This window comes from Nesoenas mayeri (assembly GCF_963082525.1).
Source record: "Nesoenas mayeri genome assembly, chromosome: 1".
Lineage (NCBI taxonomy): Eukaryota > Metazoa > Chordata > Aves > Columbiformes > Columbidae > Nesoenas > Nesoenas mayeri.
In genome coordinates, this window is record NC_137541.1 from 94099863 (window position 1) to 94127045 (window position 27183).

The 27183-nt window shown below is 42.5% G+C and overlaps 1 protein-coding gene across 1 annotated transcript; it reads left to right on the top strand.

Moving 5' to 3' along the window:
• Window positions 1–317: 317 nt before the first annotated feature.
• On the top strand, window positions 318–27183 carry CRACDL (CRACD like; the record flags this gene model as incomplete). Its single annotated transcript, XM_080350559.1, has 10 exons — window positions 318–384; window positions 1341–1506; window positions 4642–4777; window positions 5139–5303; window positions 5873–5941; window positions 9282–9512; window positions 11642–13268; window positions 24119–24318; window positions 26081–26216; window positions 27038–27183. 10 exons carry the CDS (start codon window positions 318–320, stop codon window positions 27181–27183), a joined length of 2943 nt encoding a protein of 980 aa, XP_080206685.1.

Consider the following 27183-nt stretch of genomic DNA (forward strand, 5'->3'; position numbering starts at 1 on the left):
GCTATTTGGTTAGCTAAACCAGATTGTACTATTGTCTTATGAAAGTGGAGATATTCTATGGAATTTATTATATCTTAGCCTAGTAAGGTTCATCCTATAGGATATTTTTTTATTTTGTATATGTATTTATATATAGGTATATGTATTTAGACACATGTTGCCTATGTGTTTTTATATAAAAGCCTATACATAATATATTATTTTACATTTTTGTATTTTTATAACTTGCCTGTGTCTGTGTATACATATATATAGTGGAGTACTTTTATTTTGTTGATTTGAGTGACACTTTTTCTACGTTCTTTAGTGGCTGTCACATGAGTTCCTCAAGAATAATGGACCCTAAGATGCGAGAGACTGAAGGAGATGGAGAGGACAATTCAGGTAGAATTGCTGCCTTCCCCAGTGAATGAAAAGTGCCGTGACTCCTCGAGCTTCAATGGCTTAGCTCCATCGTAGAAGTGAATTTGTTTGTTTAGAGAACACATTCTCCCTTTCTCTCCTCCTGTCTCCAAGAGCTGTTTTATTTTTGACATTTTCAGAGACTTGAAGTAAAACTTTTGTAGCATCTTGTGACCAAGTTGACTTTTTTACCCAACAAGATCTGACAATAAATGAAGTGCTAGCAGGGATGCCTCACAGGGCTGTTGTGCCAGCTTATATGGGACAGGCACAAGTCGTTGGCTTGTCTTGTGTGAAACTCTGATTTAGCTCCTTTCACAGAGCTTGCAACTGGTCCTAATTAAGGTCTTTCCTCAGTAAGCAGACTAGCATTGCTTTTCAAGATTATTGCTTGATTCCTGGTTTAGTACTTTGTGATCCATTGAGTTTTGTAATTAGCATTCAAAATATTCTGCCTTGTATTATAAAACTGACTTTTTTAAAAGCATTAGCCTCTTGACACTGCACATTCCACCTATGTAAGCCTTTTCTACATTTAAATTGGTTTTGGTAACATTGTCCTTATCTTCATTATTTAGCTTGCTGAACAAAGGCAGTGAGTTTCCAAGTCGTAATTTGTTCTAACTGTATCCCAGGCTGCTAATACCACAGTTTTTCTTCACATTCCAATTTTCTCAAGAAGCAAGTAGAAACTCTGTTAAGAAAGATTCTCCACTGTAAATTATTTCTTATGTGTCATAAACATTACAATCCATTCTCCAAGATAGTAGTAATTTCATGTTATCAGTATAGTCTTGAAAAACATTAATGCAAGAGCAGACTTTTTTTGCCTTTTCCATGAAAAAAATCCACCTATGCAGAAATTATAAAGGAATTGTTATTGTTCCAAAAACTTGCACATGCTGCTGATTGCATCTTCTTTATGTCTCTTCACTTAGGAAAGAAAAAATCAAAGTTCAAATCTTTCAAAAAGTTTTTTGGTAAAAAGAAAAGGAAAGAGACGTCGTCTTCTGGGAGCAGTGGTCTGAAGTTGTTCCAGTCAACAAGTGACGTTGCAGCCTCTCATGACATGCATGTTAATGATGATTCTGAAGATGAACTTGAGTAAGTCTTTGGACTCTAGCTGGCAAACAAATACAGAACTGCTACAGTGTTTGTAGGTGAAATACACCCCAAATTGCTTCCTTCTCTTGTTCAGAATGCTGCATTCTCAAACAGTTGCCTTTTTTAGGAAAGTACAAATTAAAATGGCTGATGCAAGAGAAATCGCAAGGGAATTGGATGGTGAAAAACAAGAAATAATAACTAAAAAAGCTTTCATTTAATCATAAATAAGCCTTAGGTTACTGTTTCAAAAGAATGTAATTTCCATCTTTAAAAATTAATTAGATACTCAGCTTGTATCTTACCAGAATTGTCTTATTCCCCTAAGATGCAACTCCTAAGGATTGCTAAAGAAATGTAGATGCCTAGCCATTTACACCAGGTTTTGAAAGCAAGGAAGGGATAAGGCAATGACTGGAACTGAAATCAGCAGCAACCAGGGGCTGCGAAGCCTTTATTTCCTCTGTGTACATGGGATTCGTCTGACCAAAGGACAGATGTCTGCATCTGAGTTAGTCACCAGCTGCCTTTTATAATCGGCAGAGAGAAGTCAACGTTTCTAAGAGAGCTTGTGGCATTCTAGTGTAGATCTCTGGAGTTACTCAGGTGAACCAGGCTCTACAAGTGCCAGGGGAGGTTTAGGTTGGACATGAGGAAAAGGTTCTTCCCCTAGAGGGTGGTGGAGCACTGGAACAGGCTCCCCAGGGAGGTGTCACGGCCCTAAGCCTGACAGTGTTCAAGAAGAGACTGGACAACACCTTCAGACACATGGTGTGAACTGTGGGGTTGTCCTGTGCAGGGACAGTAGCTGGGCTCAATGATCTTTGTGGGTCCCTTCCAACTCAGGACGTTCTACAATTCTATTTCTCCCCACTGAATGTAAATGGGAGCCAGGAGTGACCAGCTCCGATGTAGATACCTGTGGCTAAACCTCTGTAGTTAGACCAGGCCTGTGTATCTGTTTGCCTCTGAAAATCCTGTTTTCATTCAGGCATTGCCAAAATGTTCCTCACTGCTGAAAGGTAACCATGAGAAACCCAGCCTAAAGTTCAAATGTGTTCCTGGATGGAGAGATGGACTGAGGAGCCCCTTGGCTGCCTAAAAAGCAAGTCCTTGCATTGACAGATATTGTGCCTCTCAGAACAAGCCTCCTGGTCCTCAGGCAAGAGATGTTGCTGTGCCCAGGGATGGGGAGAGGCAAACCATACCAGCCAGTTAATATGACATTATACAACACGGCCACCAGGCAGCGCCAAACAACCAAAATAAATTATTAACGATTTTTTTTTCTCTTCTGTGGCATTGGCAACAGTAACAGTCCAGCTTGAAGCCCCAGGGGTTCCTGGCTGGCAGCACCAGGTCTTACAGTGAGCTATAGTGTTGTTGTTTGACAACGTATTTATAAGAAAATGGATGCTCAGATTTTCTCCCCCTCATGGACAACTCAACAAGGTCATGTCCGAGTGGGTACGATCTTTGGCTGGTTTTGCCATGTTCCTATGCTGTTACTTGCAGGGTTGATACCTTATTGTTCCTTAGTATTTGCTTAGACAGACAAAGACCAGGAAATTCCTTGAAAGGAAGGAAAATCAATTCGAGCACTCATGATCTGAGGAGACATCCAAGGTACCTCCACTATGCATCTGGGAGGTGCGTGTCTGCTAGAAAGAGAAAGCAAAGGTAGCACACTGGCGTAAATGTGCACATGGAACAACGCTGCTTATCTGGCTGCCGCTACAGTCTTTGTAATATGTCGGTGCATTGAGCAGCCATCACAGCCCTGCCTGGCACTTATCTTGCAAATTGCTATAGATCTGTCTGACTCTGGAATCATTGCAGAGATCACGTTTTCACTTAGATAAATTCTTCTTCTAATGTCTGTAATGCATTAAGCAGAAGCAGCAGGCTTTCCTTCCTTCGGCAGCAGGAATACAAATCAACTTTTTCCTGTTATTGTTTTATCAAACATATTTATAGCAGCCATTGCAAGGAAAATGTTATTTTCTGCCATGTTTGTTTATGTTGCTGAATGTCCTATGACAGTCTCTAAGATCCAAAAATACACAGTTCTTGTCTTTCTTTTTTGCTTCTGTAGAGTGTCTGTTCAGTTAACTTGATACTTACATGAACCCAAGCAGTTCTGTGTTCTGGTTTGCCAATTCATAGCTGTCTTACTTTAAAAAATTAAAAGAAGGGAGTCCTAGAAGAAATGCCATGTGCATGTATTTTTGGTCCCTGCTCAGGCTGTGAACAGAGCTGATGAAAATGGGCACAAGAGACCTACTAGCAGCAAGCTGTCTGTCTGTGGGTCTCCTGTACCATTGCCACGAGGAAACAAGTTGTTCATGCCCCACATGTAACATTTGCAAAAAAAGTTACGGCACCACATGCATCAAAAGCAGGAAACAGAATATGAGAGAAGCTACCCACAAAGCATCTCTCGCTTCCTCTCACCAGCCCACAAAGAATGTCCATTAAAAAATGTGTCCTTCAGGCTCACAAAGGTAAATCCCGGGGATCTTGATACAGAGCACTGGACCTTGTAAGCGTCTGGTAAAGATTTATGCAAATGGTTCTATATGAAAACTATATTGCCTGGAATATTTTTCTTAATGAGCTGCATTGCAGAGATATGCTAAATGCTGTACCACACTTAAATAGTAAAAGGTACTTATTCTTCCTATGGTGTTGGTCAGTCACTTGCAAGACCTGGTCTTACATTAGCAAGAAGTCAGTCCATCTCGAGTACAGCCTCGTTTGTATGAATTCCCTTCACTTTGCACCTGGGCTCACCTGTGTCCCTGTCACACCACCCAGCTGCTGGCTGCCAGCCAAGGGGCAGCAGCTTTTCCATACTATATAACTCAGTCGCTGGGGTTAAACTGTCTTTAACCTTGCTTCAGTTTGTTAATGTTGCAGATAACGGCATTTGTAAGCTTTTGTTTGGTTTTTAAAGGTGTTCCCTAGATTAGCCTGAATGACTGTATTTGGTTCACAGTGAAGTCTAGACTCTGGTGTGTGATGTGTGCTACACACCCGTCTCCTGCTCCATGTTTAACACATCACCTGAGTTTAGAGTAATAGGACTGGCAAAAAAAGTCTGTGTGCTTTCACTCGTTTGTTGTATTATTCCAGGAGACATAAAGGCATTATGGGAAGCAGAGCTTTGTCACATGATAGCATTTTCATCCCTGAGACTGGGCAAGAGCCTGCAAGGCCAGTAAGAGTGTTTTCCCAAGAAAATGTTTCTGATCGGATTAGAGCTTTACAGGTAATTTATACAACGTAATTTTTTCAAATGCAAGAAGTGGAATGGCTTACCAGGCTTGAGTTTTTGGGATAATATTTGTGTTTTAACATTTGATTAGTAAGTAATATCTGTCTGCAGCTTACATTAAATATCACGTCTGTTAATTAGACAGCAGTATTATATCTTGCTTTACTTAAATGATAGTTGAAAAATGGATAGGTTGTTTGACTGCCTAAGAGAATGCCTCAAGTGAGATGTCTTGTGCTCTGGATCATTTAATTGTGAGGTTAAAATAAAGGTAACTCATTGACCTGAGCTAAAAAATGTGCTGGGGAAACCTCCATCACTATCATATGCTAATATATTTTATGCCACGCTGAAGCTGAAACTCCAGCCTACCATGAAATTGGGACCTCCGCCTCCATTTGGACTTCATGCAAAGCGATCAGAGGATGCTGGGACCAGTTCTGAGGATGATGGATTACCCAGGAGCCCTCCAGAAATGTCTTTGCTCCGTGAAAACTTAAATTCAGGCACAACAACAACAGTGAGTAGTTCTGGTGTTGACAAAAATCAATGTTTAATGAATTGTTATACCTATGCATGGAAGGCAGAATAAATTATTTGGTTTGCTGTATGTATCACTACTTTATGCCTGAATTACCTTACTCAAAATGGGAAAATGCTATCTCTCTGTGTAAACAGCTACTTAGAATCCCTGTTCCTGTTAAAATATAAATATCATGCCAGAAAATGCAGAACTAGGAAGGAGAGGATGTGTTTGTGCGCGTGCATGGGGATGCTGTGTTCTTGCTTGAATGTGCTGACAAGAGAGATCTCTTCTTTAATGTTTTTCTAGACTGTCATCAGAAAAAGAAACATAAAAGAATTTGAAATTTTTTTCAATTTAAATTATAGTTTTGTTATACATTATTTCATTCTTTATCTGCATGTCTTACACTTTATGTTTGCAGTGTCCTTGCTAATCCTTAAGACTACAGAGAAAAACAACTTACATTGTCAGTTCCTGTGTACACTTTGTGTAGATGGTTTCTGCAAGTATATCCAGCTTGTTTGTCATCTTTTACTGAATCTCTTCCTCATTCCATCCCACAGTTCTCTGACTCTCACAAGCACCTTAGCTCTTTGAGTTTAGCTGGAACAGGCAGTGAAGAAGAAGAACAGGTAACTTCTGCCAAATGTATTAAGGGCCAACCAATTACATATATTAAGGGTTTTTTTTCATGTAAGATATAAATATTATTTTTTTGCCTGTCTGCTGCAAAAAACAACCGTGTGTGTGTGTGTAATTGCATGCCTGTCTGTTTGCTGTGTTTTTTAATACTTGTCCATCTAACCTAAAAGTTATTATTATTTATCAACATAATTCTGACGCCAAGTAATCTCCCGTTGATAAAAATTAAGCTCTCTAGAACAGCTCATATCCCTTAGCAAACTTTACAGACATGATTTAATCTCCAAGCGTGACCAACTAGACTTAGATGTTGAAACAGTATCCCATTTTTCAAAGATGGGAAATTGCAGGAAAGGCTGCTTGGGTTCCACACGTAGGGTAAAGGAGGAAGCCTGTTGAGGAGCTGTGAACAAAATCTAGATCCTCTGAAATCTGCCCAGACCCTTGCTTTAAGTACAAGGTTACCTCACACTGATACAGAAAGTGTTTGCCTGGTGGCGGTGGCTGACACCGCTGCTCAGGAGTCAGAGGTCCAGCCTTCAGTCGGATTCTGGCCACGTGAGCCAGCCGCAAGCTGTGAATTTTCCTGAAGTGATGTTTTCAGGGCATGAGTACAGGCAAATAGATGGCTTTCTTCAATCAGCAGCCAGCCCTTCTGGCTGATTAAAGGGCAGTTTGGAAAGGCTCTGAAGAGTCCCTTGTAGTTGTCTGTAGCTGGAGTCATGGTGGAAACAACATAGGGGGTAAAGGAAAAAGCATTTTCTAGAAATAGAAGGAGGGGTGGAGGGGAATTGCAGAAAGGAAATGGAGAAGTGTGTCTTGAGCTGACTATTCCTGGTTAATTACGCAAAATGTATTTCAAGGGCAGCTGCAGCAGGGCTCAGCAGGGATTTCTGGCCACACTTGTTGGATTTCACATGAAGCTGTTTGAAAAACTGCTTATATGGAGGGAAATTTTAGTATGTTGAAAAAAAAAAAAATGAGAGAACATGTGAAAAAGGTATTTCTTGAAAACTGGTATAGGCTCACTGTGAATTTGCCCAGTCCAGATGCACATTTGCTACAGGAGGATTTATGTCTCCCTGTTGTTCCATTAACATCACTCTGACTCACTCACTGACTCCTGAGACACAGTGGTGACTCTGCGGTTGTTCAGCTTTTTCCACATGCCCCATCACTGAGCTCAGAGCTCTCTTCATCCCAGTCCAGTTTCAGAGCACAGCCGGAAAGTATCCCCATCTGAAGGCTTTCCTCCAAAACTGCAGGGTCGGCTACCCATCATTTCGGAGAGATCAGCCGGGCTTCTAGAAATCAGAGGAGACCAGCTCGTGGGGCTGAGGAGTTTTGCACAACACAGCCCTGAGGTTTTGGGCAGCAGTGGCACCTTGCTGTGTCTTGGAAGCTTTCCTGGGTTGAAAAAGGGAGAAAAGGATTGTGTCTGTCCCATCTAGGCTTTGGGGATGGGGTTCCCTCATGATGCCCTACCTTGTGCCACCCAGCACAACCAGCTGAAGGACAACTGAGCCATGTGCATGTGAGATTTGGAGAAAGGGATCTGCCATCTGTCCCCTTCTCCATCAGACTTCACCAGAGCCAGGCTTCATGGGACAGACAACTTCTACAGCTGGCTCCAACCTGGCATTTATTTGGGCTGCTGAAATTTAAGTAACAAACCAGATTCTTGATTTTCCAGCATAATGGCCAACACAGAGCACTGCCAACAAGAGACATGGAAAGCTCTCGAGGAAAAGCAGAAGCCAGAAGAAAGGCAGTCAAACAATGACATGCCTTGAAAGGAAACATGTGCTGCATCTTTATCATGGAGCTGAAATGTCAATGTATTCACTGTTAGATACTAATGTATAATGCAGCCACATATCGTTTGTTGTACATTAGTCATGTTGGAGTACTAGGCTGTAGGTATTATAGAGGGAAAATTAATGAGAGCATTCATTATTCAGCACAGCTGAGCTATTTTGCCTTTTTTTTTTTTTTTTTAATAGAAACCATGATCGGAAGCTGTGGATCCAGCCTCCGCTAAAATCAATGGGAGTTTTCCCCTGGCTGTTGAGGAAGCTGTAGCAGGCCCTTGCCACACTACACAGTATCTTTTGGCTGCAGTGCATAATGCAGAACTCCACTTGCAAAAAACACTGATGCTTTTTCCCTCCCTAAATAAAATGAACACTATCCTGCTCTCCCTTTCTCCCCTCCAACCCTCTCAGTAAAATACTGCCTCCAGAGAAAATAGAAAGAAGTAAAGAAGAAATAAGAGAAGAAAGAAGGAAGAAGAAAAAAAGAGAAGAAAGAAGAAAAGAAAGAAAGAAGAAAGGAGAAAGAAGAAAGAAGAAAGAAGAAAGAAGAAAAAAGCCATCAGAAGAAGGCATGCAAAGGAGGAAAGCTCCTCTAATGAAATGAACTGGAATTTCAAGCCTGTGAAGGGAGTGGTCATGAGTTGTCAGAGGTCGTGTTAATGCCGCAACAGATGGTTTGGAAATATTTTTGCCTATTTGCAGAAACTGAATCTGAGATAAAGGAAGAAACCTTTTAAAAGTCATTTTTCATAAATTTTTCAGTCTTCTTTTTGCATCAGCCCTGAGACTGGGGTAGGTTTTGGTGAAGTGCGCAGGCAAGCTGAATTCCAGCTTTGTGAAAGTACTGCACCCCTTGGAGCGTTCAGGAGTTGTTTCTAGATGGGGTATTGGCCTCTAGTAGGAATTACCCGTGGTTTCCTTCCCCAGAATAGTCTATAAATGAAATGTTATGTTTTGGCTAAACTTCCTAGTTACTTTACAGATATAAATACATGAGGTGATTTAAGTGTCAACACCATTGACATTTGATTCTTTTGTCTTTAGGAGGGTATTGTAGAGTTGTAAGGGATCTGATGAAGGATAGGAAGCTAGAGATGTTCCAGCCCAGCCTATCTGTGGGTAGGAGCCCAGGCACAGATGCTGGAGGACAGATGCAGAAAGGAAACTGGCCCTTTATGTTCCAAAACTGAATACTCTTCATAAATCTGTCTTCTAAACATGGTGGCTGTGTATTTGTGTGCTTTAGTTCTTCTGGTTAAATGTGACTTGGTCCTTTCCAGTGGACAGTACACCATGGTATTCAAGCAGCTAAAAACACAGAATTGCTAACACTGATACTCCACATGCAACAATAGGAAATACAATGTATTTTAAAGAGATGTCAAAAAGAAAAAGAAGCAACCTTAAAATGCCCATAAACATGGCCTCTTCTTTGTAGAATTGTTATGACCATGTCTTTGTTTTATGTCTTTTTTTTTTTTATTCTCTATTTGGGGATTCATTTTGTTTTTTTCAGGTTACATTGGGTCGTTCTTCTAGATCTTGCTCTACAGACAGTCAGCTGTTCCCCAGGCATGGAGGTGCTAAAACTGGAACTCCCCCGATATCTGACAGTCCCATCTCGCCTGCAGCTGATTTTGACACTCCACCTGAGCTTTCCTCTTGCTTGGACAATTCTGCTGCTAAACACAAGCTTTTAATAAAACCCCGGAATCAGAGATCCAGCAAAATGAGAAGATTTTCTCAGGTACTTTTGAAAATAAGCAGTGTCACCTTTGACACCAAACCAGAAAGTTCTTACTGGACTTTATATTTCAAACTCAGATATGGTAAGAAAAGTCAGATTGTGGCCCGCATATTGAACTGGGTTTTAACAGTTATTATTTGATGAGGCTACATAGCTGGAGTAGACACTAGGAACAGATTAAATATTATGAATTTCTATAACAATTTCTTCGTAAATCTACCATGCAATACAATTTAGTATCTTGTTTGTAATGCAGAAGTTGGGGCTGACAGCTTCATTTCTTACTTGAAAAAAAATTTTTTGGAAGTGTTATGATCAACTTGTGTATTTTTCCTAGTCTGAAAGATCCTGTAAAATCTTGAGTCTTTGAGAGACTATTGATGGAGATGTTTTAACTTCCCAAATATGATTTGGCTTATATTTTGAAAAAGCACAGAAAGAATAAATTGTGACCTATTAATTGGAACTGAATTCTGTTTGTTAGGTCTGTTCTTAATTCAGCTCTCTCCCTGCTCCGAAACTTGTAAACCCTTTAAGTGCACTAGAGACTTAAAATAAGTCTCCATAAAAAAAAAAAAAAGTATACTATTAAAAACTGTTTAAAAGTGCATATTATTTTTTAAAATGTTGTTTTGAAAGCCATCCTTTTAAAACACCATTTATCAGATTCTTTTTCATATTTTATGAGGGGCATAGCTTAATTTTTCTTCTTTCTCTCCTCTTTCAAAACTAAAGTTTGTAGCTCTTACTACAGTATTTTTATTTTATTGTTTGTGGTTTCTTTCAATGTTTTAAACACATTAAAGCCATTCAATTGGCTTACTTAATACCAGGAATATTATTTCTTCTGTCTCTAAGTATTACTTTCACTCACATGCTGTATTTTGCAAAATCTGTGAGTGATCTTTCAGCTCGATAGAGCACCATAATGAAGCCAGTTATCTGGAAATGCATGTAAAGCAATTGCTCACTGATCAAACCTCTTCTTCCATTGTAACATTGTACCAAAATATAATTGCTTTGTCCAGTGTGCCCATAAAGTGCCAGGTGACTGAGCCCTCCTGGTTTTTCGTGGAGGGTGTTCACATCTTTTGATAATACCATTTTTAATATTTTCCTGCCCAACTCTTCCTGCACACCTTGCTTCTTGCTGACCGATGTCTTGTGCATTTATGTTCCTGTGTATGTGGATTGTGAATGCAGGTGGCATCGCAGCTCTGTCTTTGCAATTGCACTTTCAAAATGAGAAGTTGGAAGAGAACCCTAAAAGTTTCTTCAGAGTGCAAGTTTTGTGTTCTTGGAATTAGGGCCTACATTCAGAATAGGTATTTACCCAACAAACTACAGTGAAACAGTGAGCTAATACAGGGACCATATGAAAGTGCATATTCAGCAGCTTCATAATGTGCTTTCAAATAACCCTGTATATTTAGCCAGTCCTTACCTGAAGCTTAATCAAAAGACCTCACAGATAACTACATATGCATTTATAAACTTTTATCTAATAGTCTAACTCTTGAACGGAAAAGAAGTCCTCTACTTGAAGGAGGCAAGGCTATAATGCTCGCTGGCAGTGGGATAAGACAGAAGACCGCCATATGGGATAGAGACTCAGCTGGCATAAAGTGTCGTAACCAGACGGACTTGTTAGGTTTTTGATCTTCCTTCTCTGTACCCTTCCCTCTTTGGAATCATGCTTTAGGAAGAATGGGTTGTTTTATTTTTAATGCTAGTATAGAGTAGCAAAATACAAAGGGACAGATTTTTCTCTTTCAAGTGCTGCTTTTTGCCTGAGAGCAACACAACATACCCAGTATGTTCTGAGGAATCAAGTGCCAAGGACAGCCCAATGGCCATTGTTTTGATAAACTTCCCATCTACAAAGGCATGAAAGCACTAATTGTGCAGGAGGAAGTGTCACTCATTGCTTTTATATCAGTTAAATACATATTCCAGGATCTGCTTAAATAAAAAAAGCATCCAGTATGTAGGTTGACAAAACAGCAAGCTCAGCACTGGAGGCAAGTATTGCCTTCCTCTCTAAGATCTCGCTTATAAATGTAATGACAAATAAGAAAAAAAGTGAATTTGTACATGGTGATGGGGCTTTCTGAATTTCTTTCTTGCAGAGGACCCAGTCTGAATCTCTGACTGATTTGAGCTGTACCCCAGAAGAAGAAGAAGAAGAAGAAGAGGATGATGAAAAGAAGAGGGAGACAGACATGCCATGTGCTGTATTCAAAGCCAGCAATCAAGAACTGCCATGCAGCACAGCTGCAGCGCAGGATGTGGCTTCCTGGCTGAAGCCCAGAATGCCTGAGGACTTTCCTCCTGCTTCAAGACCAGCGATGACTCAGCCCACTTCTGAGTCTGCTGTTGCACAGGAAGTTCCGCTACCAGAGAATAAACCAGGGGGTTGCCAACCAACCCTGGAAACAACGTCTGTGAAGTCTGAGTCCTCATTGCTTTTAGGAGGCAAATATTCTGCAACGTCTTCCTACTCTAGTCCAGACAGAGAAGTACAAAAGCAAGAGGATTCCTCAGAAACACCAGTTTTGTTGGCTGAGGATGTGAGTGATGTGTCAATCAATATTTTAAATCAAGAAAATAAGGAGCCTCCTACTGTGTTTCCAGTAAATAAAATAGCATCTGAAGAAGATATTTCAATTAGTAAGAATAGTAATGTTTGCTTGGAAGGGTCAGAAAAAAATATACAGAAGGATGAACAGACACCTGTGGAAATGCCCTGTAATAAAGACACAAAGAAAGAAGCTGCTCTGTTGTCAGAGTCCAGCAAGCAATTTTCCATAGGCTCTTTCCAGCCCATGGACTCACTCCATGTTTCACATCCTGCTTCCTCAGCATGGATGGGACCATCTGCTTCCTGCTCCCTGGAGGAAACAAAGACAGCACAAGAGGCAGCTGCTTCTGGTAAGGAGAACAGTCAGTTGCTGGTCCACAAGGAGCAACTTTTGGAGAAGAAAGCTGAAAAAGCAGCCAATGAACTCAATGCCTTGAGAAAGTTTTCTGTCTCCTCTGCATGGGAGAGACCAAGGACCAGAAGCCTACATTTCCCAGAAAGATCAGAGTTGGAAAGCCCATTAAATACTGGATTCTTCCTGTCCAAAGAAAAGGTCTCCTTGGGAAATGAGAAGTGGAAAGAAGATTTGCAGAAGGGATCAGATCTGGAAGAGGAAAAAAGTAGCAACAAAAAGCAGGCTTGGCTGCCAGAGTCCAACTCTGAGAACTCAGGCCAACCTACAGAAATTTTGGCTGGCTGTGTTTCTCCGGCTGTCGATGCGGTGCCGGTGCCAAGTGATTCTTCAGTGATACCTCAGAACCAGCCAAGCTGTGAAGATAAAAGTCCTTTTCAAGTGAAACTTAGATCCACCTCACTGTCCTTGAAATATAGAGACAACTCATCACCAGAATCAAAAGGGATTAAAAGATACAGTGCAGAGATTAATTTAGAAAATGAGGGATTGACTTCATTTCTGAAAGGTGATAAGGCACAGATCAAAAAAACAGCCGATACAAATATTGGTGATTCTTTAAATGAAAAGATCAAACCCAAAGCTAAGTCTTCTGAACAGCTTAGTAGCAAACCTCCATTGCCTAAAAAGCCAGCCTTACAAAACATCACCCTTCCAAATACTGCTGCAAACAAGGAGAAGCAGGACAAAGCAATTCACTCTCCTGAATCCAGAAATGAAGATAGAGACTTGGAGAAAAAGCCAAATCCTTGTAAACTGCCTGGTAAGACTCCCACTACTTTATAAAGTTGTCTTAACTCACAAGGAATGACCTTATCGGTGAGAGAGCGTGAGGCAGCCCTGTCCTGTCAATAGCAGCACTGGTGAGTGTGAGCTGACGGCTCTGCCTTCAGTGATGTTGCTCCTTGATTCTCCTTTGCTGAAAAGATTATCAGAAGGACAGCAGGGAAGAAGCAGCAGAGAGAATAAGTTATTTTTGTCTATGATTTTTGCATTTCAAGGAATTGTTTAAAGGATGTTCAAAGTGACACTCAAAAAATAAAGTGCATTAGCAAGTATTGTGAAACAGAAATATCAAGCCACTATGCATCCCCATTCAGAGCTGCTGTATGGCAATTTAAAAGCCCAGAGCACATATTAAGTGGAGTGCCCTGCATGGGATGAGTGACTCAAACCTCTAGACCTTCTTTGTTACTATAGCATTGAGGCAGAAAAACTAGTAACTGCCTGGCATGCTCAACACGCCATTTATTTATTGTCTCCTGTGAGCTTTGCTCATTCATTTATCCGTCTTTATCATTACTCATTCCTTGTTTAAAAACAAAAAAATAACTACCATGCAGCTTCCTGGAGTTTAAAGCCAAGAGAAACCATAAGATCCTGTCTACTGCAGATCGTTAAATTTCACCCTGTTGTCTGTATGATATAATTGGGTTGGAGTTAAAAAAAAAAACCAAAAAAACAGTCCTCTGGAGACTAATATGCTTTGTGCTACAGGCAGGGAACAGAAAGAAATGGAAGTGGCACCATTGTCTGAGGTCTTTGCAACGACAGTAAACAAGTGAGGTGAAGTATGCTCAAGCATTTCTAGCAGGAGACCTCTGCTCATTACTTCAGAGAACAGCCAAAAGGGAAAAAAAATCCTTCCATCTTCTGATAAGTGCGAGAAGCTTCATTCCCTGCCCTGAATCTGTCTGGTCACAAGTTTGATGTTAAGAATGTCAGGAGGAGATTGCGGCCAAGTCAATGAAAAGGTTTCTTTGTGCCTCTGCAGAGCTCCCCTCCATAGTTGCTCTAGTCCAGCTGGGGTCAGTCTCTGGGCCTTAGAGGCAGGGAAACACCAAGCCAAAAGAAGACCTCAGGACACAGCAAGCTACTTGTCCTGTAGCGTGACAAAAGCCTCCTCCTGGCCCCAGACAGCTGATTCCAGTTGTCACCTGCTGCGGAATCGCAGATGGTTTTGCAGGGGTCTGGCCATGCTTACAGCTTCCTTCTCTCTCCGCAGCCATAAAGGATTCACTGCCTTCATGGCCAGACGAGGCTCCCACAGCAATCCAGCCAGATCCTCCCTGCACCCCATGAGCAAGGTGCTCCCACTTTGTGTAATCCCAGCCCTCCCTTAAGGGCCCTGTGCCCTGCCCTGAGGAGTAGTTAATTATTTGTGGTGATGCCCAAATCTCTGATTGATTGAGATTCTGAGGAAGGTCATACCAGGAACAAGCGAGGAGGCTGGTAGGGCTGATCTGGCAGAGGACAGAGGGAAGCAGCAGAGGTACCAGCACTCCAGCACATGGCCTGTCTTTTCATCCCTCTTGCTGAGCCCCTGGTGCCTGCAGCGGGAGTGGGGCAGGAGACAGCGAGTGCTGGAGAAGGGAAAAGGGAAAGAAATGGAGCTGGGGAGCACGTTTCTCCTCCAGGCTTCTCTTCTTGCTCCTTAGCCCTGGGGTGCAGGAGACTCCTGCCTCCAGGGTCAGGATAGTCCTCTGCAAAACAGGGTCTGCAGATGGGAGCTGTTCCCTGGCTCCACTGGCAGGGTTGCACACACCTGGAGTTTGAACCTGGAGTTGCAGGTCAAGGAGCCCTGTTTTGGACATGTTCCTCTCCACCTGACAGTATTACACCAAATCTATATGGCCTGGGGTTGTCTAACACAGTGGTTCAGATTGGTCTGCAGTGGTCATTAGTCTTCTTCCTTATCTAATGCCCCACTGATCTTATTCTATCACCTTAAGCAAAGTTGCTACAGTTTTCCACCTATTTCCAACTTTGAGTTGCTTGGTAAAGGGGTTCTGATATGTGGGCATGCCAGACTCAGAAATAGTTTAATTCTAAATACAAAGGAGTCTGCTTCAAACTGACGTGGGGTCCTTCCTACCCATCGGGAGACCTTTCTGCTTAGACATCTGACCAAGTACCTCCTTGTGCTAAGTTGCCACACCTACCTCAGCTGGCTGTGGGTGAACAAGGTGTCCTCACCTCCTCTCGTTGCCCTGGCACCACACCAGCCTTGGTGAGGGCATTTGCACTGTGGCTCCAGAAGCAATGGCCCTCTCTAAGATGTAGGAGAGCAACGAGACGCAATGAAGGCTTAGTGGGGCAATACCACTGCCCAAATGCATTTTAGGTTCTTTGAAATGTGTGCCTCAGCCCAGGGAGTCGGGAGCAGGAGAAATCTGACAAGCGTGATCAGCACGGCCCTTTGTAGATTGCACGGCTTGCCAGCCATCTCTGGCCTCCTGATCGGCTGGGACACCCACTTTATTTTGTCCACCTACCCTTAACACTGGCACCCAGCCCCTTCCTAGCCCTTGAGTTCATCAGCCCTTTTGAAGAGCTGTGGTCACCATCAGGAGACACTTTATGCTGCCAAGGAGTTTCTTCCCACTGCATGTTAGGAAATCCCTGTGCTGAACAAGATGAACTGTAAAATGGTGATGTAAGGGGTTGCAGTTCCCTTCTCATGTACTTTCATCTCAAAAAGGTCAGTTTGCTGTGTGTGCGGTGAGCAGAGCAATTTGGTTCGTTCAGTCCATTTTTTAGCTTTTTTAGCACTCCTGGTACCCAAGGCTATGGGAGGGATGGCGGCTCACCACCCCAGAGAAAGCAGTGCTCCTGCTCTCCAGAGGTTTCTGGAGAACTAGCTGGGGATTGCCAGGCCTCTGTCACCCTGCAAGGTGGCTCTTCAATGGCTTTGTGAAATTAGTCACCCCAGAAGGAGTAATTTTTAAGCTTCTGGAACCGAAGGCACAAGTATTTGTAGGAATTAAAAGGTTAAGCTGTGTTGTTTGGGGTTGATACATTCTGCTGTAGATCCTGTAAAGGGCAGAAACAATTAACATACACTAACAGGTTGTTACAGGAGCAAAGCCATAAGCAATACCTGGGTGAATGTGAATATTAGGATTTATAAAAGTCAGTAACTGAGGAGCTGTAGCAGGGAAACATGCTCCAACAGAGAAAAGGAGCTCAGGGAGAGACGGTGAACATAACAGTGAATGAAAGTGGTGTGTATTGTCTGGCAAATACAGGCTCTGAAATGACAAGAAAAATGTTTCTCTCTATGTAAAAAAAGACATTGCTTTAATGCTGTCCTGGCTACAGCTGAGAAGAAATCTGTCTTAGGTTTTTTTTTTCCAAAAGAAGTTGCTTTTTCAGTTGTGTCAGGCTATTTTGCAATATGGCTGTTTTCCAGCAGTGAAATAGACTTTGATGCAAACATAGCAGTTTCTTGTGTAAAAAAGACTCTCCTGGCATCAGTGGTATAGATCCAACCAAAAGTCAAATACCTCACAGAGAAGCTTAGAGAAGAAAGAAATGTCAGAAATATTAGTCAAATCTTTTAGAATAGCTTTGTCTGACATTAAAGAAGTGGGTGTGTACACTGACACAAATGCATGTAGTGCTTTAATAAACAAAGGGAAATATGTAGGCCAGGATATACTAAATGTCATATGCATTTGTAAAGCCCTTCTTAAAATAACTGGTGTTTTATAAATGAGCAAAAATACAACAGTGTGAAATTAAATATGCATGCATAAGCAGTGTTATAAAACAATGACACTGTTGTATACAGGGGGTGTTATCTCCCTGTATAAAGTTGTTTGGAATAGTTTTGAGTATGTTTGCTTTTAAAATACGCAGGGAATCCGCAAGTTAGCTTTGCTTGCTGTTAGAGGTATGACTTTCAAAAGGCTCTAATATTCTGCCTCTGACCTTTTGCCTGCACGGATGTATGTAAAGAGCAACCACTCTCCGAAGTCCTTGCAGGCATAAGATGTTCATTTTCAGGTATGAGATATAAATGTTATGAAACGTCTACTGTATTTTGTGTGCACAAAGGCTTCTAGATTTAAAGAAAACAGGTACGACAATATCTGAGGCCATCTCCAAAAAAAAATAATCAATCCCTAAATCTCAGGGTAATGTTTAAATACGTCTTTGCAGTAGTTACCCATATAAGCAGCGCACACACCCCCAGATACACTTGAACACACTGAGTATATCTGTCTGTCAATAGACAGAAATAGGTATGTATTTCTTTCTCACTCTGTGTGTGTGTGTATAAACGAATGCAGAATAACAAGTCAATCATAGATCTGGTTTTGTACATAAAGATTAATGTTTTATCTTCATCTTATTGTTCACACAACCAGTGTGACACATGTTAAAGGATACTATCCAACTATCAATGAGAAGTGTACACATTCATTTCCACAATATTTAGGCAGAACAGATTTCATCTATAAGATCAGAGCTTTAGTCTGAGGAAAGAAAAAAAAAGTGCTTTAGTGAGGCACCGAAGGAAACAGATACCTGCACTTAATGAGGCTGCAGCAGGGGAATTATTAAGAGGAATCCTGAGGGACCACTGAGGCAGACAGCCCTGCCACTCTGTGACCCAGCGGAGAGGAGCTTGGTTGATTCTGATGTGGGGGAGGGAATGGAGAAGGTGGCTGTGGTTCATTGGCTTCAGGGCTCATCCTCAGTGGTCAGTCTGGAAGCTGCAGAAGTGATGGAGAAGGCAGATGAAGCAGCTGGTCTTGCAACTGTCTGTGTGTTTGGTGGCTGTGGTGAAGAGCAGAAGGGAGGACTTCAGCAGCCTCTGGGAGTGCTTGCAAGTGGCAGCAGAAGACCTCAGCAGCTTACATTAAATGCTAGTTTTAATAAGTGGTGACATTACAGGCAGAGCAGCTTGACAAGTCCTGACCTGGTATCTTCCCCTTGTCAGTGACTTATCCTGAGGGGAAAAGGAGGCTCGCTTGTCTTTTGGAAAGCCTCAGGCCAAGTCAGCTCTAAGGAGACCAGGGAAACATCCAATCATGAGGTTAAAACTGTGAGTGAACAAAAGACAAATCGCTGCCAGCAATATCCTTTATTAGCTAATGAACTTATTCAATAACAAGTTGAATAGCATATTGTTTAAAATAACATGTTGTAATAAGAACTGAAGAATATGATTCAGAATTTAGTTTTATTCAGGAAGTCTCCCAAGCGTAACACAGAAGCAAGAGGCTCAGCCCTGCTTCATCGAAGGAGAAGTGAAACACGGCGCGTCTGTGGTGGCTGTGGCCTGTCGGACTCACACAGCTGTCAACGCAGGATGCCACTGCTTGCATTTCGTACTATGTAATCACCCTAAAAGTGGCATTTACCAGCTGGGAACTGCTGTGCCAGCTGTTGTGCACACCATATACAGCAGAAGCAGGAATTAGATAGTGCTTTTGAGTACTTTTGGTTCCACTGTCTGTCTGGTTCCTTAAACACTGTGCTTCGCCACATGGTGAACCATAAAAGTGTGCAGACTGTCTCATGAGTGGATGAGGTAAGGTAGGGAGGGCTTGTTCAAGGTGGTCAGGCAGTCACTGAACTAAGGAAGAAAATGTGCAAGCAGCACTTCTCTTGTGAATAGTCACTTCCTGAGAAAGCTTTTGGCCATTTGGTGCCCCTCAGGGTACCAAGAGCTCCGTAGGACAGTCTCAGATCACCTCAAACTGCCAACTTACTTCACCTGGATTACTTCATCACCTTTCATCCTTATGGCTGGAAAAATGGCGCTTATATACTGCCAAGAAGCCTTCTCTAGATGGAGGTGGGAGGATGTAAAACCTTTGGGAAATGGGAAAGATAATAAATAGTGAATATACCTCTTCTACCCCTTACAGTAATTCTGCCTGACAGAAGAGGCAGCAAATCCTGTACAGGTTGCATCTGATGGGTTTTTTTGCTGAAGAGAAGGCACGTTCCCTGCCTTGCCTGCCTGCCTGGCTTTCTGCAGCAAAGGCTTTCACAGGAACAAGGGCAGAACATAATTGCTTAAATAAACAAGAAAGCCCCTCCCAGAAGCTCTTGATCCTCTGTAGGTGATAGTACTCTGCTGTCCTAAGTCAGACCCATACAGATACATATAAAATAAAGAGCTTTTGTTCCCTGCTATCACAGAGGCATTCTGATACCATCTCTTATGGGATGATACTTGGCTCTAATTCGGCTGCCTCCTAATTGGCATGACTAGGATGTCTGGCGTCTCATCAGGGATAATTGTCTGAAGAGCCAAAGTGCTTGGTGCCTTCGTTAGGAGTATCTGCCTTATGAAAAACATTTTTATAATAGCAGCCTCCAGACATGTTGCTGCGTGACTGGGAACCCCGTTGTGCTAGGCAGTGCACATCAAAATAACAGGAAGATGAATCCTAAATCCATGAGGATGACAGAGAAACAGGAGCACAGGCAGCAATAAGACCATCAAATGAAGTGCAGTAAACAAAGCCTGGGCATAGCAGTCATTTTGTTGGTATCGATTGTGTGGTGGGAGCAGAGGAAGAGCAATGTGCGGTTCAGTTGGTGTTTACCGAAAGCTCTTGTGGTGTGAGAGGGAAAATGGGACCAAACACAAAGGGTGATTTTGTATCAGAGAGACTAAGAAAGGGTTGTCAGGCATTGGAACAGGCTGTCCAGGGATGTGCTTGAGCTACCATCCCTGGAATTGTTTAAAAGACTTGGAGATATGGTGCTCAGGTACATGGTTTAGTGATGGACTTGACAGTGTTAGGTTAACAGTCGGACTCGATGATCTTAAAGGTCTTTTCCAACCCAAATGATTCTATGATTCTAAGACATACATCAATAGGAGTGTCAAGGGAGAAGCCTGGTTCCTAACATCATGGGAAAGCTGGTGGGTGGACTGAAAAGGACCTTCAGGGTGACATGTTGGTGTTTGTGAGCACCGAGACATTACCAACAGTGAAAGAAAGTAGAAAGGTGACGGAAAAGGATGTGTGTGGTGGTGTGCCTGTAGCTGGATGGTCAGAGAAGCAGCCAGTCTTCTCTGGGCTGAGAAGAGGCCTGTACATGGGAAGAAGGGTCTGTTTGATGGGATGGATTTACAAGATGAGTCCAGCAGGGCACAGGGAGGCTTCAGTGAGGAAACATCTTCATAATACTGAGCCTAAACGTTGGATGGTTATTCATTACAGGATGCTAGGAAAATTAGTTAACTGATTTGGATAAAAGTTAACTAAAGTGAAAAGCTACTTTATGTACTGTGTGAGGGATCCTCCCCTCTGAGGAAGATGAGACATCACCATCACCTTCAGCGTTGGCAGTCAGTCTGTATCACAGTGGGGCTTTGGGAACTGATGGAGCGTGGCACCTGGCTTTACTGGGTAATCCACTAACAGATCCTGTCTGAATTGCTCATGACCTAAAAAGGTACAGACGGGTTCAAGGGCATGGGCTACAAGCACAAGAGAGAATGTGGTGGCAGATGCATTAGCAGACCTCATATCAATTCAACTGTGTGGGTCTGCTGAGAATGGTCCTAATGAGATTTGTCCTAAGATCATAGGATCATAGAATAGTTTGGGTTGGAAGGGACCTTCAAGGGTTATCTGGTCCAACCCCCCTGCAATGAGCAGGGACATCTTCAACTAGATTGGATACTCAGAGAAGATGGGATAGCAGTCCTTCACCTGATAGTGGTTATATTGGCAAATTGTGGAAGATAAGGGGCACTCCAGAAGGTCACACTTCTTGAAAAGGCAGCTGAGATAGAGAAAAGAGAGAGATGGAGAAAAGGAGTTATATACCACTTGACTTAATATGAAACACTGAAAGAAATAATTGAGCTATTTGAAAACGTCTACAAGATAACATACATACAAGTTCCAACCAACATGGCTTCGTCAAGAGCAGTCAAATCAAATGATAGCGAGTGTCATAGGGCATTCCTATAAATATCATGACGTTCCTATAAATATAGTCTTGGTGGGGCTATTCCTTGCATTGATGCAAAGCTACTGAGTGCCAGCCAATGATTCACTGTCATATTAGATGGTGGCCATATTAGGTGTGACACTATTCAGTATATTTAATGGCATGGGTGACAGAGCTAAGTGCATGCTTATTACATTTGCAAGTATTACTAAGCTGGAAAGCCTGTGGGCACACTGGAGGACAGTAATAGAAATCAGGATTATCTTGAGAAAGTGGAAATGTAGTTTGAAAATAATATTTTCAATACAGACAAGTCAAAAGTTCTGTTATGTGTGCGAACATAATGTGATGCACAAGTACAGAAGCAGGGGGGAAGTAACATGATCTGAAGCTCACAAACTAAAGACAAAACAGAAATAATACAATACTGCAAGAAACTCATCATACTGATTGATGTGTACAGGAGACCATCTCAGGTGAAGTGAGGTGGTACTTCCATATCACTTGATGCCAGCACCATTTCATCTCAAGTGCCAGTTTTGTGCACCATATTTTGAAGAAGATTTGGACCAAATTAGGACAATTCCTACAAACACAAGAGTGATCTAGAGAATAAGACTAATCAGAAACATTTTAAAAATGGGGAAAACATGGTCTGAGTCTTCAAATGCATAAAAGGCTGCCACAAGGAGGCTATGAGTAATTTGCCTGTGTCTATAGTGTACAGGGGAAGAAGTTAAGGAATTAAATTAAAGCAAGGAAGATGTAACTTACCAAACAGGGAAAAGATCTGGCAGCAAAAGAAGAGCAAAGGCATAGGACAGGTTGTCTCAGGAGACTCTGAAATCTGTCCTGTGTTTGGAGGGTTTTAAGAACAGGCTAGATACATATTTGTCAGGAAACAGTTTATGTGAAAATCATCTTGCAACTGATCTTGCCTTGTAGCTGAAGGATAGACCAGATGACATCTTGAGATCTCTCCAATCTTATTTTCTATCATCCTGTAAATTAAGATAAAAATGAAGCCAGGGCAGCTAGTGAAGAGAAGAAGAATATGGGAGGAACAGCTGTTGGCATGGAAAGCTGGGGTGTAGGTGGGATGCAGAGAATTGGAGTAACTTGACGTGCAAGAGAGGGGGAAGTTCTTCCCGTGTCCAGGGGCCCTGCTTTACTGTGCTGCATTTGCACAGCTGGACTTTCTGGCTTGTTTCTCTCAGAATTTTCCCTGCAAGATCACATGAGGTGAACACGAAGGGAAATGCAGGCATCAGCTGGCAAAATATCTTGCTTTGGCCTTAAAGCAAAACTTGTGTTTTCTCTTTTTGTGGTTTTTAGCTGACATAGGCTTTACACTGTTTTCTTGCTCAAATAACTAGTCTGTCTCTGGTGAGGTACAAAAATGACTTCAGAAAGTCCCTGAGCAAAGGAAGTTTGTGGGCTTTCATAATGTGCCTGAGTTTGCAGACTCCAGCTCTTGGGAGAGCATCATCCTTTTCATCTCCTCTGCCTTCATGAGGCTTCTCAAATGTGCCTTCAGAGACATTTGCCTGCTTTCCTGATTGGGGCCACGTTCCTCTAAATGAGACCATAGCCCTCCAGAAACATCTGTCATCTCCATGGAGTTCTGTGGCTGGGTGGCCCAGCTCTGTGCCAGTACAGCAGCTGAGGCCCGAGGGAGGCTGGCACACTGGGACAGTAATCCTTCCTGGATGGGTCTGCCTCCTCCTGGGTCCCTGCAAAGGATGCTACCTAGGTAACTTTTCCTAGGGGCATGACCACATGTGATTTGAAGATGAGAAGCTTAACTTCTGCTCTGAAATAGCCTTCTGTAAATTTGGGTATGTTAGTGGCCAGAAACGTCTGGGAGAAGTTAAATTATTTTTCCCTAAGGCCGTGACGTGGCTCTAACGTGTTTCTAAGGGTGTTAGTGCTGTTCTTGTTCGTCTTTTAAACCACACAGTTGGAAAACTGAATTTTGAGTGCACTGTGAGCCAATGAAGAAGTGGAGAACCTGAGGGCTTGAGCCAACAGAGAAGCTGGGTCTCTCCTCTTGATATAGTTCTGCTCACCATACAGGCAGGATTTTCCTTCACAGAATACTTGCATAGAGGGTATTTCACTTTCCCGTACCTCTGTGTACCTCTTGTTCCTGGGTAGCAGTTGTGAGGACAACGGGGCAGAACTTTTGACCCTTTACACTAGAAGTGCTTTTATTTCCCTGTCTCGCTGAAATCTCAGTTCTGGTAGAGCACCATGAGAGTGGCTGGCCCCAATGGAGAGCACGGTCAGCGTCAGCAGGGATAAGTCACAGTAAAACTCACATGAAAAGACCGTGACTTAACCCTGTGGTTTTAGCAGCATTTCTGTATGTTCAAACACCACGAACTCATGCTCAGTCACCCACAGGACCGACAGGCATCATGGGGCCGTGCGAGGGAGGCTGCTCCCAACACGGGGGAAGGAGGGCAGGGACCAGGCGAAGGCTCTGGGAAGTGCCAGGGGTGAGGGCAGAGGCAGCAGGGAGCGGGTTGCCTTTGCAGCACCGCAGTCCAGCTGTGTCCAGCTTTGAACCAGCTGCTGCTTGTCTCCAAGAGGCCACAGAGCAGATGGGAGGAGGAGGTAGAAGGAGGAGACTTTGGGAAATGGGTTTCTGCCTCTCCCTCGTGTGAGAGCAGTGACACTGCGACTGTAGCTGAACAAAGATGCAAAGTGTTTTTCACCAGTGAAACGGTAAGTTGAAACAGTGAGCACAGGAATATTGCTCCCTGGAGACCAAACTAAACAGAATTCCTATTTACCCAAGCTGGCCACATGTCCTGGGACCAATCTGCATCTTGAGCAAGCACGAGCTAATGACATCTCTCTTTCAAATAACCATGTACATAAATCACCTGCCAACAGAGAGAAGCATGCCTTCCCCCGTGGCTGCTGGAGACCCTGGAAGAGATCCCGACAGCCCCACAGAGCCAGCCTGGGTTTCCATCGCGAGGCAAAAGCAGAGGGGCATGCAGCAGGAGCAGGAACTCGACAGAGAAAAACCTGTGGCTCCAGATGTGAAGTCAGACATAGAGAAACAGAATAAAGAGAAGGAACGAGCAGAGGTACTTACAATACAAATTCATGATGCTTTTGTGTCACCTTCCTCTAGTATTCTTTGAATCTACTGTTATATTATCACTCATGCCATAACCATTACAGATACTTAATGAGTATAATTGTAAGTAACAAAGACACTGCTCTCAGAAATGTGTTACAGATTCAGAGTCACCTCATTGCTCAGATAAGTAATTTTATATCTCTGAGAAGTTCTGGAACTATGTGAGGTGTGTACAATTTTTTAGGTGCCCAATATATACTTACCAGATCTAACGTGTGCATTGCATGCTACAATACCCCAAACAAGGTGCTAAACTCTACCATCTCAGATCTCTCTCAATACAGAGGGAATACATTTTCTTTAACTATCCTTCCAAGCACAGCATTTCATTGAACCTTCTATACCTCCTGACTGATTTAACACTGAATGAACAGCTCGGTCCCAGAAGCTCCTAGGTAACAATTTTTAGAGCCTTGAGAAGTGAAACAGTATAAAAATAACTTTTGCACTTGCAGACAGTGCCAAGATATAATTTCTGGTTCTCTGTATATGGATAACTCGGACGCCCATGTGGTGGAATATGCGCTGACGCTGCCTCTCCAAAGATTCCATGCAAAAGAGGGTGAAATCTGTAGCAAGTGATCTTCTCAGATGATAAAGCTGTGCTCACAGAAGTGCTTGGCATTAATCCAGAATACTGAGAAGTCTTCCCTGGTACTGGGCTGGCTCAGGGAAGCAGCAGCCTGTGAGTGCTGCCTGTGTCACCCGGTGCACAGTAAGAACCCGGCACTGATGCAGGAGCATTTGTGTCCTATAGCAGCATAGCATTCCCAGTGCAAACGGCCTACTTTCTTGCTTCAGACTTGGTGCTTTTAGACACCCAGATAGCTGTATTATATCCAGGAATAAGAGATCTCTAGACGGCGAAAAATAGCAGTGGTTACATTAACAAGAAATAACACCTAATAAAATGTCTAGGCAAGATTATGAACTGCAATAATGTTCAACATTGTCATACCATTTAAAACACCAAGGGTTTAAATGATCCCAAAATACAGTTTGTGTCAGAATAGGAAACTCCAGATTTTAGCTGGCAATGTTCCCTAAAATTCGTGCCATGCATTTTATTTCCCTATATCAGCTAGCAGAGAAACATGCCAAGATGCTCCTGACTGCCGTGCGTGAGGCTTGGTGCCACTGTACTACTCCACCTTTCTCCTTCTCCCACATGGCACCAGGCACCATCACTTCAGGCTAGTTTGTGATACTGGCAAGAAAATCCATGGGAGGATGTGTTCGATTTCTTTTTTTAATGGAAAATCCATTATACTGTCAACCCTCCAAAAATACATTATACTGTCAACCCTCCAAAAATACAGTGCACTAATCCACAAAATGTGGGAGGTGGAAGGAAAACATGAGAGAACAAGGCTGTCTCCAAATCCTATATATGTTTGTAGAAGTGTGCAAAGGGTTTGGAATACATTTTGCGTTGAAGACTATAATAACCTACTCATAGATACCATTATGAATATGAGATACAGATAGTTTTAATTTGTAAAGTTGAGTATTGTGAATGCTAACATGAAATCACTGGAGCTTTCTGTACAGGTATCAGCTCAAGTGAGAGATGTGAGACCAATGTGAGACAAGCGCACTGGGCTTCAGACTGTGACAGGCACCACATCCACTCCCTTTGCTTGTGCTCTTCCAAACCGGTGTCATTCTCTCTGCTTTACTTGGATTTTATCCCTCTCTGTGTCTAGGGGTCTGTGAAGCAGCAATGGAGCAAACCTTCACACTTGGCACCTAAAACCCCTCCTGAAGAACAGAGGAAAGAGATAAAGTTTGAAGTGAAGGAGTCGCTGCTGAGAACAAATTCACCGTCACATTATGTTCCTGGTAGGAAATAAAATGCTTAAAATGTAGGCTGCTATCTCACAACCTTGTCAGAAGAAATCTTGCTTGAGTTTGATGCAAAAGGCATAGAGGTTGGATCCTAATCTCTTTCCCAGCCTCACATGAACAGGGGCAAACTCTTTCCTCAGCACTCGCATCTGGGGTTTTGTTTGGTGGCATCTTCCTTTTACCACTTTGATTGCACAATAGTCAAAACTCTTGTTGAAATAAATTAATTGAGAGCACTGCGCTGTTTCACAGGACAGGGTTCCAGATGCACTATCCTGGTGTAAAATGTAAAATGCATGGAAAATTATTTTCAATACTGTGCAATTTTAATGTGGTTTCCTCAGCAAGCTGGAATGGTGTGATCACAAACTGTCTGCCCATCAGTCTTTCCACAATAACTTTAAATCTACTTGGTAAATTCAAATTTGAAAGGAGGACAGAAGTTTGGAAGGTAATAAAATTCCTGTTAGCTGGGGGCTGGGTGAAGGAGGAATTTGCAAATGAATGTTCTTGCTAATGAAAAGACTCTCTCTTATTTGGCCTGAGTGTTAAACACAGGGCATGGCAAGGAATCCAGGTCATGCTGTTGGTTTTGGTAAGTTTAGGGACCAAAAGATATTGATGAATTAGAAAAACAGCATATTCTTTTTTGGGCACAGAATGGTTATTGTCTCAATAACATGTTGCAGAAGCTTCCATGTGAAATGTAAAGATTTTCTACTGTAAGGCAAGGCATGAGAAGTTATTAATGAAAGAGCCAGGGTGTGTAGGTACACAGCTCATGAACATGAAATGTCCATGTGTTTTATTCACAGTAGCTCCGTCACCAGCACTCGTGGATAAAGAAGAAATAAGCCACTTTAAGAAAGCCAGTAATGCTGCTGCGGATCAGCCATCATGGTTTGAACTGGCCAAAAAGAAATCACAAGCTTGGAGTGATATGCCACGGATTGTAAAATAA